Source organism: Betta splendens, chromosome 15, assembly GCF_900634795.4.
Source record: "Betta splendens chromosome 15, fBetSpl5.4, whole genome shotgun sequence".
Lineage (NCBI taxonomy): Eukaryota > Metazoa > Chordata > Actinopteri > Anabantiformes > Osphronemidae > Betta > Betta splendens.
The window spans coordinates 8568050-8583028 of record NC_040895.2 but is presented as its reverse complement, the minus strand read 5'-3'; the positions used below and the strand labels follow the sequence as shown (position 1 = coordinate 8583028).

Below are 14979 nucleotides of genomic sequence, written 5' to 3'. Positions count from 1 at the left end.
TGCTGATATGCAACTCTCCCCGTGCGCTCCGCTTGCACGAGCGCTGAATAAACATCCAGCGCAGATGATCCTTTTTCCAGGCGAGCAGCGGCGGCAGCAATATCGACAACGGTATAGCGGCACGCGCTCCAGCACTGCAGCTATCTCGTCCCCCAGGCCTGCCTCCTGCTCCTTCCATTAAAGGCAACTGGAGCAAACGACAAAAGATAAAAAAAATAAATAAAAGAGGGGGGAACTTGAAAAATTCATGAGACGTGTAAAGGAAAATGGGCTCTGAGGTGACCGGCGGCTATCATTCAAGGGCCTTTAGCGTGTGAGCGACGCGCGTGCGGCCGTGTTACGCTCGACAGGGTGCAGCTACTGTCTGCGGCCTGTGTGTTCACCAGCGGCCTTATTAATCCGCCTGTCCGTCCGCGCTCGCTTTGTCATCGGCTCCTTCCCAGAAAAATCTCAGCACGCCTGAAGGCGGAGCCAGCCAGGCATCGATCCCTGGCTCCACGTCCGCGCTTGCCCGTGCCCCGCGACACTCGCTAATCTCCCTAATACCGGTCTGATGTCAAATAATAGACACCGCGGGGGCTCGCGGCCAACTCAGGTGCGCTTCACAGAGGTTCCACTGTGCCGCCGCATGTCTCACCTGCCCTTTGTGTCTCTCTCCACAGCCTCCAGCGCGCGGACGCCGCGCTACTGTTTCATGTGGATTACATCACGACACAGCTCATCGCACGCACACAGTTAATCTGAGAGCCTTTTTTTTTTTTTTTTGCAAACACACTCCAGGGTTATGTAGATGTTTTTTTGGCTCGTGTGTTCATTCACCACTTTCTAGGTTTGTTGAATAAATAATATTAGAACCTACATTATAGTGTTTAATCATTCACAGGAACATGTACATGTTAGGTTCTCATTAGACATTTACAAGATTAAAACGAACACAAGAAATAAAGCGGGATTCAATTAAAGAAAATATGAAAGCTGACTAGTTCTGATTTCTGTTAATTATGAGTTGTTTTTTTTTACTCTTTTCTTCCATCAGCCTGAACTCTGTGTTTGCGTGGCGGCACCGCAGCTGTAAATGCAGCCGTTGCTGTTGTGTGCGTGGGAAAAAGCAGCCCTATAATCACCTCCGGTCCACACACCATTGTACTCGTCTTGAAACCGCGCCGAAGAAAGCCATGTTTTCTGCTCGTCGGTGGTGTGGCTGAAAGCCCCTCACGGCTGACCCGCGGACGTGGGGGGTGGGGCGATCCCCCGGGGAGGGTGATGGATGCGATGGATCACACCGAGGCATCTTGTCAGACACACTTCACCGACCGCCGCACAGCGTAATTTATTCTAAAAAAGTGCTCCACATATTGAATATACTAAACAGCTGACCCGCTTTGCTGGCTCCATATAGACAGGCTGGAGAAATATGGTGTGTTTTCGCTGGAAGAAAAAAAAAAAAACCCAACAAAGGCGTACGGAGGTGTTATGAGACTCTCAAGCATCTTATAATGTCTGCCTTACATGGCTGACAGGCTGTTTTTGCAGTGTGCATCGCCTTTGCTCTGTGCTATCTTGACATCTGAGTGTTTTTTATGATTAATCCTTCCTAGGTGCTACATCGAACCAGACCTAACCTTTACAGTGCAGCCAGTACGACATCATTTCATTCCTTTCCTGTGAGGAAGAGGTTGTCTCAAGGACTGAGTGTTCCCATGCTAGAAAGCTGTGCCAAGGCCTTTTGTGAATGGATTAGTTACTATTAAGCTGCCGGGCCTGATAAATTAGGATTTATAAAGATTATTACAAAATACTTATGGCCTCCTAATGCTGGTGATTGAATTTGTGAATCATATTGAATTACTGCTGTGGATCGTGGAAAGGTGTGTTGAGCAGTTGAGGGGAAATGACTGATCGCGCTTTGTTTAACGACACTAAACAAATCGGCGCCCTTGAAGCGACTGCGGCGCCGGGTCCGGCTTCTCCGAAGCAGCGGCAGGAAGCGTTCCTCCCAAGGAAAACAAACCATGACTGCTACCATCAAAAATCCCCCGCAACCTTAAGGCTCGAAGACAAATGGATGGTGTACAACTTTAATTGCCTACTAACACCCTCCAGTGTAAGAATCTAATTATCTTTGGTCCATCGTATCGGAGGAGCCTATAATTGTTTCAATATTACACATCCAAAGGGGCTGAAACTGCAGAATAGCCAGATAATGGCTTCTTAAACAAGTTTGCCTCTAAGAAAACATTCTTTTAAAAGAGACCGAGCTTCATCTTGTATTCATTTCCCCAAAGAGGCACCTGGCACCAAAGAGCAAGAGATTACTGACCACCAACACGCTTCATACATACAAAACCATTTTTTCATTACCCCCTGTATATCAGTAATGATGGTGGATCGTGGGAGTGAGCGCTCACCGGCACACTTACCTCTGTCCCCGTCCCCACTCTCCTCCTTGGCTGTGGATTTTGCAGGTGGTGGCGTCTCGTCTGCAAACGAGGCAAATAAAAGCTGATTTTAAACGTGTCTTTTGGCAAATCAGACACGCGGTTGCAGTGATGAGTCTGACGTGGCTGCATTGTCTGGGCTCGCCGCGCCACAAGAGCCGGTGGGAGCGCTCCGCGGCTCTCGCCCTGTTTTGCCGTGTACCTGCCTGACAAAATATGACCCCCACGGGAACAGAAGGGGAGAATGAGCGGCTTTGACACCAACTCCAGAGCGCAGCCGGGGACAAAGGCGCTATTCCATGTGAGAATTGCAGTCGTCGGACGCTTTGAATGGGCTCCAGCCTACGCTGTTGCAAACTCCGGCTGATGGAGCAGAATAAAAGGCCATTCCTTGGCACCAGCGCCGAGGCCCATCAAACACGGCCAAACTGGACCGCGGCGGCGCTGGCACCGCGACTCAACAGGGCTAGAAATTATCAGGGGTTATTTCAGTTGGCTTGATGTGGCCTGGTGCTAAGCTATTATACTGTATGTGGAAAAGCCGGGGAGGAATGTGAGCGCAGCACACGGGCGCTAACATTAGGAGCAACTCTGGACCCTCCCTGCCAGCTTTTTATGATTTAACCATTAGGTTTACATTGTTTCACTCTGGAATATCACATTTTACTGTGCAGTTATAAAACAGGCCCTTTTTATGTTCCACCCAGAATGAAACCTTACTGAAAACACAGATGCGTGTAATTGGCAAATCATCGGGGTGACTTTGGGAGGAAAAACATTTTGATAGCACCTCGGATTCGTAACGTGACCCCTTCTCGAACCGACGATAAAACGAACGCCGTTCTCTGCTCAGTGACTTACGAGGCAGAAATAAAAGCTGGAAAGCCCCTGGCCCCGGCGCCCCCGCATCATCAGGTGGCCCCCGACTCCCGCCGGGCCTCGACCCGCCGGCGGCGGCGCCGATCCGTTTCACGGGACTGTTTGTGTCATTCACACAACGCGCCTCTGTGATGCTTTCCTTGTTGCCGTTGCGTATTCAGGACGCCGGCGCAGGCACATGTCAATAGTTTATCCTGATAAGCAGTATCTGGGAGTTACAGGCTGCGTGCCAAGATGGCGCGGCGATAAAAGCATTATGCGCTGACAGCGGCGGCCGCGGCACAAGCTGCCGAGCGCTGCAGCTCCTTTGTCGCTCGCTTTGGGGGGTCTGAAGGCATCGCGGCCGTAAGCCAGATGAAGAGAGCGGTGTCGGGGTATTAGCTGTGGATATAAGCTTTTGTAAGGCAATGCACCTGACATTAAGTATTTTTAACTGCGCCGCGTCACGCCTGGGATTCGACTTGTCACCGGAATGAATAAACATTCAATTCCATCCGCCGCATAAAAAACGCGGCGAATCACTGTCAGGAGCCGAGGCTACGCCGCTCACTCAGCCTGTGTGTGCTTTAATGGAGGTGTTAAGGTGAAAAGGCAACCATGAAATATCCTGTCACTCACCTCCCTTCGGCGGCTCCTCTGCAGTCTCGGGGACGTTGTCTGGCGACAGGGGAGGAGAGGCAGCGTGTGAAAACAGTCTGTTTTAAAAATGTCACAATGCAGCCGGTCGGCGGGACGCGTCTCGGTGCGCCGTGTTCTGACGCCATATGGAGCCTAAACGGCTCTAAATGTAGAACCTGCGGTGATTCTTAAGGAGGCGATTGAAATGTCACGTTCCATTCACATGTCCAGGAGCCTGTGCTTCACCTCCTCCCGTGTCATCACACCAGCTGGCGAGCTCCAAAACCCTGACGACCCCCCCCCCCCCCCCCCACCAGACGTCCTTGGATGTAGGGAGTTATTACACCAGATGACTGTTGTGTATCTGGGTGTGTTTAAGGGGGGGGGCATTCTTTTTCACTTTAACTCCATACTAGCGGCCTCAGTATAAATGACACAAAACCTCCCATTTCCTCAAATTACAAGTGCTGGCAGGCTGAGGTGGACGACCGTGCCTCAAAGAGACCCCTTTGATCTGCTCGTCTTGTCTCTCCACACGCATTGTGCGAGACAGTGAGCTGGAGGTGTTTCTGGCTGGAGGAGCTGAGGTGCATGATGGGAGGCGAGAAGAGGGCTTTGGACGCCACTTCAGGGGAAAGCGCAGCGTAAGACGCGGGGAGAGAGTCACAGTGGAAGCCTCCTAATGGGCCCCAGCTCCTCTCACGCATTTGAGCACTCAGCTCAGCCTCCGAGACGCTTTGAGTCCCCATACTGTACGGTACAGTGTGCCCGGCTCATACCATAAAAGACACGCGTGTACATGTGTGATATACGCGTGTCTCTGTGATGACTGCGCCGCGGTTAACAAGCAGCAGCGAGCATTAGCTTTGATGAAAGTCTGTTGTCATCTGCTCCGTAGACGTGAAACCATCACAGCTCCCTGTGGATCCGGCGACAGGCGCTCCTTTTGTGTAACACTGAACAAAAGGGTACAGTGCATTAATCTAACCCTGCTTGGAGAAACAAAGAGAAATACGCTGATACAGTACGACAATAGTCGAAAAAATGGAATCATGGGATGTCGGAGCCGCTGCCGCCGCGCGCTGTAACACCATTACTGCTGCTCAGCGCTGCCGTCAACACGACAAATCTACGAGTAACAATACGTGACACATTTCATTTGACACATGGTCACATTTACATTGTAGGGTAGATTTATACCATGTGCTCATATCATGACATGAAACAGATGATGAACCACTGGCTGCTCACTAGTTTGGCATTAGGGACTATGTTTAGAATTATAATGCTCATTCATTTATTTTCTATACTGTAGCTCCCGTGTCCGTGCCCAGCTGGTGCAGTCTGCAGGAATTTAATGGAAAGTGCAAACTTTAAAACAAGGTTCCAAATGAAACCAGGAAACGAGCTAAATTGTGTTGATCAGAAAGTGTCAAACAGTGGGATTGTTCTGAAGTTTTGGACTGAAACAGATCAGATGTTTCCCCTCAGCACAAAGTGCAGCTATCTGTATATAATTATGAAATAAGACAGTGGGCAAAAACTAAAACAGCAGTCAGTGCTGTTTCATTGCAGTAAAAGCACAGTATTGTGACAATAGTGAAAAAATAATATCACAGTTCAAGTACAGAACACTACTTCAAAACTGAGATACTTCATTTCTGTTGGTACCGTATCATTTTAGCATCTAATACAGTGTCATGTATAGCTCAGAATGTGAGGTCAGAGCAAGTTGTAAAACACAAAAATAACTAAAAGTAACCGTGTCAAGTGCACAGGGCATGATGAGAGGCAGGGAGCCTGATGTACAGTATGCACCATCTCTATGTCTCCCTGAATCACACACAAACATGAGAACGCATCACAGACCCTGAGCTTCCTGGCAGTCACATAAATACACACCAGTCACCAGATCACACGTGTAAAGCAGGATTACTGCATGTGTTCTGGGCATCCGGGCGGTGGGGGTGGGGGGGGGGCAGGCGTGTGGGCCGTGGCGTTGCTGCTACGGCGCCCATACAGCACGGTAAATGAGCGTCAGCGGACGGACGGCAGCAGCCTCTGCGGATCCGTGGGCCGCGTTAATGGCGCCGGCGCCGCGGCCGATTGAGGAGCAGCGGCGGAGCTCAGCTTGTGGGCAGCCGCCCGGATCACATTAGCCGACGAGTGCACCCGGCATCAATTTCCACACGATTCCACTCCCCGCGACCGCAGCCGGCTGAACGAGGCGGCGCTGGCAAATAACGCGTGCGTGCCAAAGGCGAGCATGTGGTCAATGGTGATGCATGAACCCATCGGGACGCTTAATAGAATCACGTTCTGCGATTAATCAGCACGATTAAGCTTCACATCTTAATCGATGAATGGCTGTTGGTAGTTTTTGTCATTTCTAAAAATACAACCGTGTACGAGTGTATTCCTTCAAATGATGCAGGACTGTTACAGCACCTCTGAGATGTGTACAGTTTATAGCTTGTCAGACTAATGAATAGGTCATTACATCACTAGTTATGAGCTCGGTTGGCAACATGGGTAATGATGGGAAATGGTACCACAGAGGAAAAAGCTCTGTGCATCAGCTTGTTTACATTTTTGCATCCTCCCGTCTACGAAACATATGTTCCACGGTGTTAAAAAGAGAAAAATCTTTGTGCGTTCCTGAGAGCTTCTGTCGTTGCTCATCGAAGAGCTGCTTCGCTGGTGGGTCTGTCTGAGCACCAGCGAAAGGACGAGGCCGCCGGTTTAACGTTTCATCCGAGGACAATGCTCCAGTGTTCTGCACCTGACTAGCGGCGTCCTGCTTTTTTGCGTTTCGTGCTCCTTCTTTCAGCTTCCTCCCTCCCGCAGGAACGCGGCCGCGTTTCGGCTCCCTCGCAGTGACGCGCGGTAAAAAAGCAATTTCCTGTATGCAAATGTCCTGTTTACACGTTCGTGCTCCAGTCATTGTCACCCGCAGATTGCTGGAATATGAGGGAAGCCGCTATATGATGAAAAATGAGAATAGTAAGACTTTCATAAAAAAAAAAAAAAATCTATTGTGCTTACTCTTACGCTGCCGAAGTGCCTGGAACTGATCTTGCAGGGAAGATTCACACGACCACACGCGTATATAAATTACAGCAAGATCAAGGCCGATATTAGCAGCAGATCCATAACACTTTGCTGATAGTGGAGGCAGTGGAGCTCCTCTTTAAGATAATGAGGAAGAATGATAGAAGGGGGTGGGGCGAGGTGATGGGCAAGAGGGAGGAGAGGGGAGAAAAGGCTGAGGTGACAGAGGTTCATTGGAAGCGAGAGGATGCTCCAGGAGGCAGGATGGGCTCAGGCCTCGCTGATGCATGTGCCGCAAAGCTCTACCCGACCGTCTCTAGCAGCGACGATGATGAGATGTTCTGAAAGTGCTCGAGAACACCTGCGGAGCTAATTCGCAGCCTCGGATTCGGTGCTCCCGCGCGGCGCGGAGATAAATGCAAGTCCTCTCGCACCATGGGGCCGCGCATTTCCTCCGCGGCGCAATCATGCCAATCAGCATTTCTTTCTTTAAAGCACACCTATCAGCTAGCTGTTAAAAACTCATTTGCGGCTACGCGCCGCAGCCTTCGCTGGATAAAACACACAAATCCGCGCCCTCACCTGAGTCCCTACTCCATAATCACGGCGCCAGTAATTATATTATTGGAGGATTCTTCCTTAACGAAACACCTTAAACGGCCGGTTGTTGCGGGGGAGTCTTTGAAAAAGCTCCAAACAAGCACAAGGAGACAAACTGGAGCAGGTGTCGGCGTGCGTGGTGTCAGACAATGACCCTGAGTGGAAGTGTTTGTGACGCTTGATCCATAATAAGCTTAGTATCCTCTCCATCCCACTCATACACCGAGAACAGTGATAAATGTGGCCACGGCTCCAGAGGTCAAAGGTCACGTGGCAGGCGAGACGCCGAGGACGAATAACAATTAGGCTGACGTCATGTGCTAAAGTTCACTCTTGGCTCCAGCATCTTTATCGCAAATGTGCATGCTTTCACACACGTTTCTGCCCCGTCATGCAGATATAGGCCACTTGTCCAGCGACAGCATTTGTAACGGCGAGAGTGATAACTGGAGAACAAACAGCTCCCGATTCTCATCTCAGGGCACTAATATGATGAGACGGGTGCTGGGTGCAGGGGAGCGGGCGATATAATTAAGGCCTCTCCCCAGAATGAATCAGCGAAGGAACCCGCGCAGGGAGCGAGACAGATGACGGGGGGGTGGGGGGTGCACGGGGAACAAAACACTCTTCATCTGGGAGCTGCGAGATGAAGGCCTGAGAGCCGCTATTCCGCTGGGGAGCCGGGCGGGGGAAAGTGAGGTAAATGGGAGGTAATGCTAGGCAGGTGAAGCCAGCCAGCCTCTTTCAGCTCCCTGGCTATTCAACTCAATCCTCCACGGATGCCCCATCAGAGCCGGCGACTGCTCCTGGCCCCCGAAAAAAGATGATGGCATGAAAGGGACGAGGGAATTGAGAGAGACAGAAAAGAGAGTGGGAGTAGAAGATAATGGATGTTTGTTTATTTCACAGCCGTAACCAAGGACGAGCCACGGTTGCTATGCATCCCTGAATTCTTTAGTCCTAGCAGAAGACATCCAGTCCTCAGGACCCCTATTACGGTCAATCAAATCTGACATTAACGTCTCATCAGGAAATCAACTGTTGTGTCACATCTCAGTCTGACTCAGTGGAACTAATCCAGCTCGGTGAAGCCGTCCACTTACCAGTGTCTCCTAAGCCTAACGGGACCTCCCACGAGTGGATGGATGCAAGAAACTGGAAATACTATTCATTCATCAGTCCTTTAGCTAAAGAGGTTCAGTGTAGATGCCAGTGTGTGAGAGCAGAATGGAAAGGCTTGGCAGGAATGAAGAAGTCCAAACACACGCACCTTTAAACATCTCACTCATTTTATCCTTGTAGATGTGAAAGTCGGTCTCAAGGAAGACGCAGAAAATGACCCGCGTGATCTGTGAGGGAAGAAAAAGAGACGGAGAAGCAATTAGTCGGCGGGCGCGTTGCAGAAAGTGAGCGACGCCACCGAAAAAAACCAACAGGGCACGTCGAGATCTGACAACGGCGCCCTGAATCAGCAGGACGCAATAATGGACATTCAGACATTTAATTAGTTCCCCTCTCGATGAGAAGCAGCTTTTAAAGAACATTACAGTACATTACATCAGAATGAGAATTGTTTAACGGCTGCTGCAGCTCGAGCATCGACGTGTGCAGTGATGTGAAATTGCAGGATTACAGACGAGGAACAGGAAATATTTTCAGCAAAACAAATAGCCTTTACACACACTATAATACTAATCAAGACGCCTCCTTCTAGTTTAACACTGACGAAGAGCAATGTGCTGCTAACAGTCACTCGCCGGCTGCGATGAAAGGCTGCAGAGAAAGAGGTCACTTCATTCATTCCCCTTCGCTGGTGGAGCCTTAGATGCGCAGGCATCCGTCACGGCTACAAAGACGCAGTCCGCGCGGCCGCGGCAGATAATCATTTCACTGAATAATGGCAATTTTACACAACAGCAGTAATGGCGGCACCCGCCCCTCTGTCCTCCTCTGTGCGACGGTGGAGTAATGGGAGCTGGCCGGCGTCGGCCCCACTCCTGACCCTGCCCATCGCAGGAGAGCGATTCAAAGAGACCCCCCCCGGTGCCCACGCGGACGCGCCGCTATTAATAGTTTATGATCCACGCTTTGGAGTAAATGTTAGGAGCTGCGTCCAGAATGGCAACATTTTATATAGCCGCAGCTTTGTTCACGAGAGGTAGACTCGCGTTCTCAACCCCTGCAGAAAAAACCCCAACGAAGGCTCGCTGACAAACAGGTTGTGTGAAAAGTGATAATACGCCAAGATGGCGCCGAGCGCTGGATGCGAGGAGGCCACAGGACACGCGCTCCCCGGGAGTTTCCATCACGCTTTTATGGAGCGGCTCTCTTAAAACGACTGCAAGCTGTGAAACAGGATGAAATGTGAACGTATGCCACACACACACACACACACACACACACACACACACACACACACACACACACACACACACACACACACACACACACACACACACACACACACGTCTGCATGTCTCCCATGTTCTCAGACAACAGGGACAAATACAAAAACTTTTGACTGGTACCGTGCGTCTGGGTCTGTTTGCGGTGATTAAAGGTGCGCTGACAACTTGTGCTAAAAATAAAAAAATAAAGCGTAAAAACACCGGTGGTCATGTCATAGACTGTTCACTCCGGCTCCCTCTCTTTCTCTTTGTCTGCTTTCTGTTGGAGCCTGTCCGCACCCTGCAGAAGGCTCTTTTCTTCCACAGATCACAAACACATCGCGTGCTCTTTGACAGGTATCAGCCAGAGCGCGGCGCCGGATGAAAACACAAGTTGCAGCGCTGACGTCCTGTCTGCGCACAGACAAACGCGAGGCTGCGATGCGTCGTGCGGCTGCAGGAGACGATGATCCGTGTAAAGGGCCGTCGCTGTGAACTCACCCACGGACGCCTTATCTGCTCCACGCACGCGCAGAACCGTACGGACACCGGAACCCACGCGAGAGCGGAGGTGGAGGTACGTTCAAAGACCGGCGCTGCAGGAACAAAACCTCTTCTGTCTAATTATGTTCAAAGCGAGGATGATTTACATGTAAAGTAGAAAAAGTTACTAAAAACCTAATTTTCAATTTGGGAGAGGAGCCCAAATGTTTGGACGGTGGGCTGTGAGGCACGTGTGTGTTCATTTTGCACCCCGCAGCCGTCAAGGTTGAAAAAGTTAATGGAAGACTAATTAGAAAGCTGGGATCACTGCATGCGAGCCGGCCTAGTCATTACTCATCCCTGATTGGAGGGGGTCCGTGCCAAAGGCTGAGCACAATGATTGGGTCCCCTGGATGCAGACAGCAGGTATGGTCATCTGACAGGAACATGTTCCACACAACAGGGTAGTGAAACAACTCGAACCTGAGCTCCAACTAAGACGTAAAAAAAGAAAAAAAAACAAACAAAAAAAACCCAAAAGGATTCATGAATGCTGTTTGAAAATAATTATTTCTTCATTTGCGAGTCCCCGAATATCTGCGAGCTGGAGTCACAGATGAGTTTCCATTACGCTGATGATGCAGGTTAAAGAGCACATTTCCGTCCTCGGCAGAACGCGCGGCTCATGCTAATCAATTCCAAGCTAACACTGCTTAAATTGCGGACGGGTTCTGACTAGACGATAAGACGAGCGGCTCCGGCTCCAGCGGCCCTCGTAACTCATTTGTCAGAGTCTCGCGGGCGGCAGCTCGGAGCGGGAGCGGCCGGGCGCGCGCGCCGTTCGCGCCAGATGCGCTGGGGCCACGGTGTTCATTAGCGGCACGAAACGACACGAAAGCGTCTTTTTTCCCGTTTTTAATTAGCTCACATCTTGTTTCACAAAACGCTGGATGCGAGTTTTAATTTGCGCCTATCTGCGGCTCGTCATTGCGGCGCGGGCCCCGCCAGGTGCCTCGGACTCCAACTGGCGGGCTAACGAACGAGCTGTCACGGCCCGCCACCCGTGCCCATAATTACACCGGGGGCGCCGCCAGCGCGCGGTCACGTGGCGGCCCGGCGCGCGCACGTTTGCTACTCGCGTTTCCTTCTTGACGCTGTCACAAACAATAATAGGGACGGGTCGCCCCAGCGTGTCCGCTGCAGCTGGAGCCGCGAACCCGCGGGAGAGCCGCGTCCACGCGCCCCGGCGCCGCCTCGTTATCGCGGCGCCGGCGGATGCAGGGTCCCGAACGGCTGCATCCAGATGGACACCAGAAGACGGACGCTCAATATTAAAAGTGGCAGAAACGATTCATTCAGTCACTTCATTTGCCTGGTGAGTGAACAACAGCTCACCGGATGGAAGCGGAGCAGTGCATCACTCTGACTTTGAGCTAAAGGCACGGGCACGTTAAACGCGTTGTGTTTGTTTTTGTCGCAGTTTAATCACGTCAGACGTGGCAGACATACAGTATGGGCACTTTGCGTGCGATCACACACTGCCTGGAACATTTTTATTGTTTGCAACATATTGAATAATTCCAGCGAATTATGCGTGGGCCAGAAATATGTGCCTATAAAGCGCAGCCTTCGAGCCCCATCATCAAAGCCATCATCAGCGAGGGCTCATCTCCTTTGTTGTCAGCGGCTCGGAATTGGACAGAGGGTCCACTTTGAGGCAGGTGGACCGTATCCAAGCCTTATTACTGTTGTAATTACACGCACCTGCGTCCCCCTCCGCGCTTGCACGCGCGGACTCGAGCTTTAAAAAAAAAAAAAAAAAAACAAGCACAGGGACACTGTGACAGGCGTCCGCCGTCGGAGCCCTGTAAACATTCAGGTCGGCGACAGCTCAGCTCCTCCGTCCACGCTGTGCCCCGTGCAAACACGTGCCTGTCACCGTGACGTCCGCGTCATGTGCGCGCGGGGCCCCGGCGACGGGCAGCTCGGGTGAAGCCGAGAGCGCGCGCCGCTTGACTTTGATTGACCCTATCTGGCAAGAGAGAGAGAGAGAGAGAGAGAGAGAGCTCCACCTGCAGCAAGTCGCTGAATTATCATTTCAAAAGGAGCGCTCAGGAAAGGTTATCCCTTTGAACAAAACGCCTCCATCCATACATCAAAGCAGAGCCCTGACATTGGGCGTTGAGAAGGCACGGCTACAACCAAAGCCTGGAAGAGGTGCTGAGCGCAACGGTGCCGGATATTAGATGTCCATTATATGACGATAAAGGCAAATGGATAGTCAATAGAGTCTGGTTAATGCTGTAAAGCTGTGCAGAAACATCCAACAGGATCTGTTTATTATGAATAAGTGAACGGCACAGTATGAAGAAGTGATAACATTCTGGTCGGATGCCCAGTTATTTCATCAGTGCAACAGGACCACGCTGTCCGGCTAATCCATGAGATAATATATGAGATGCTAATTCAACAAATGCTGCGTGCGCCTCACATTTCTACACATTAGAGCTGAACAAATAGTTCCTACTGTATTATTCAGGCTTCGTTGCCGCATGGCACTGTAGACAAAAATTGGAGTGCGCCGTGCTCGGGGCATCTAACATTTTAGTTCATATTTTCAGAAATTGTTCAGTCAAACTGGAAAAGACAGCATTTGACTTTCACAGGCTTTGAGCCGTTCCTGCCAGCTCCCGCTGCCAGCAGCAGAAGCACCGTGTTATCTGATATTAAAAAGAAAATGACACAATTTCAGCTGGAATACTCACTATTTACCCCTCGCAATTTTTTTTATTATTTTCATATTTAGTCTTTCTGAAATGAAGGCCAGGGTTTATGGATTTCATATTTGCCAGTAAATTGTGCTGATAAGAACACCAAACAGCGTGAGAAGATATTCTGAGGTGGCTGTTTATCACAGATGTGCCTCATAAGAGAAAAGGGAAATGTCAGTCACCTCCCAGAGGAGCGGGAACAGTGACTGACTGCAACTAAATGTGTACTTGTACATAATCAATGACAGTAATGGAAAATCTTCTCCGCCGACACGGGCAGCGCGAAGCGTCGCTAACGCTGCTCCCACCAGAGATCTCAGCCTCACAATGCACGCGGGCGATGGCGCAAAAAAGACCTCGCTGACGAATACGTCAATTAATACGGTCCAAAAATTCCAACGATGAAATGCGACTGTCCAGTCTGTCGGGACGATGAGCGTGAAGGAGATAGATTAGGCCATTTTCTAATCACGGGGATGAGAGGTGGTGCAGCTGAGGATGAGGTCAGAGGTCAACGATGAAGGACAGACTAATGTGAGGCTGCGTCTATGATCCATGTCTGCATTGTTAATGATGTGACCTCAGGAACGCCACTGGCCTACATCAACCTCTGCTGATAAGGCAGCGACTGTGTGTGTGTGCGTGTGTGCGTGTGTGTGTGTGCGTGTGTGTGTGCGTGTGTGTGTGCGTGTGTGTTGGGGCTTGTATGCTGTAGCTCTAGTCCATTCTAAGCGCCTGTACAGATGTAAAACAGTCCTCATCTCTGGTTAAAGGTGTCACACAGAACAAAGCAGGCTCGTGTTTACACACTGCTCCTCACTAGAATGCATTATTTGTCTCCCTGAGGACAGAAACGCACCGGATGAATTTCTCCCTCATAAAACCTTTGTGTGAGTTCTGTTCTTTTATGGCTTCCCTGCTACTGTAGCTGCTGTGGCCCACTGCCTGATCATATATAACACTGTCCTCTGCATGTAGAAGATCAGAAGGACTGATAGCATATGTGCCCGTGATTACAGTGAACATATATGTTGGTAGTAATTATAAATATTCTGCAGATAACCGTTATCGTCCCACAGTTTTGACCTTCTTCACGTGGTCCTCCTTCCCACTGAGCAGCACTACACGTCAGGCTGGAGGACTTTGTGTCACCCGTGTGTCTGCTCATCCGCTCGGTGGGATCACGCAGGGGTCACCCTGCTTGCTTGTCAAATCCACTAATATTCCCATTTTTCCTGTTTCTCTTTAGTCAATACTGCCCCTGCTCAGGCTGCTGAGGCCAAGAGAGAGAGAGAGAATAGCGTGTGCATCCAAGCACAGACAATCTTTAAGCTGCGGCATATTACACTCAGCTCACGATGACGTGGTTAATACATAATGTGTGTTTTTGCTAGATACTAACCGAAAGCTAAAGGCTTTTGGGTCGAGGAAGGGTGAGGCTGCGAAGGGAAAACAGCCTCAGACAAATCAAATCTTCTCATGTGCACTAAAGCAACTGAAACAACTCAAACGTCTTTTTCGGCTCCTCAGATAAACTATTTTCAATGCTCCAGGATTTAGAGTGTGTGCACGTTTGGCACGTCGCGCTCCCGCTTCCCCGCTGCATGTTTGCCCTGTCTGGGGCCGACTGCTTCTGAGGCGGTTTCCTGGGAGGAAATATGCGGCCGGTCCTCTTCACTTTGAGCATCCTCCAAAAGCTGCCGGACAAACGGGAATCTAATCACGGCCCGTGTTTAAAGACCACGGGAACCG

At 50.4% G+C, this 14979-nt stretch overlaps 1 protein-coding gene across 7 annotated transcripts in view; it reads right to left on the bottom strand.

Annotated features, from left to right (window-relative positions):
* macrod2 (mono-ADP ribosylhydrolase 2) overlaps window positions 1–14979 on the bottom strand; it is a 292993-nt gene that overhangs the window by 16279 nt on the left and 261735 nt on the right. For 2 of the 7 annotated variants that reach the window (XM_029175393.3, XM_029175394.2), the window contains exons 9-11: window positions 8857–8935; window positions 3936–3974; window positions 2421–2480 (exon numbers count right to left, since the gene is read on the bottom strand). In XM_029175393.3, coding sequence (XP_029031226.1) covers window positions 2421–2480; window positions 3936–3974; window positions 8857–8935 — 178 coding nt within the window. Of the gene's footprint in view, window positions 1–2408; window positions 2481–3935; window positions 3975–8856; window positions 8936–14979 lie in introns of all 7 variants that reach the window. The other 5 variants (XM_029175396.2, XM_029175395.2, XM_055502341.1 and 2 more) reach the window with 4 other exon arrangements.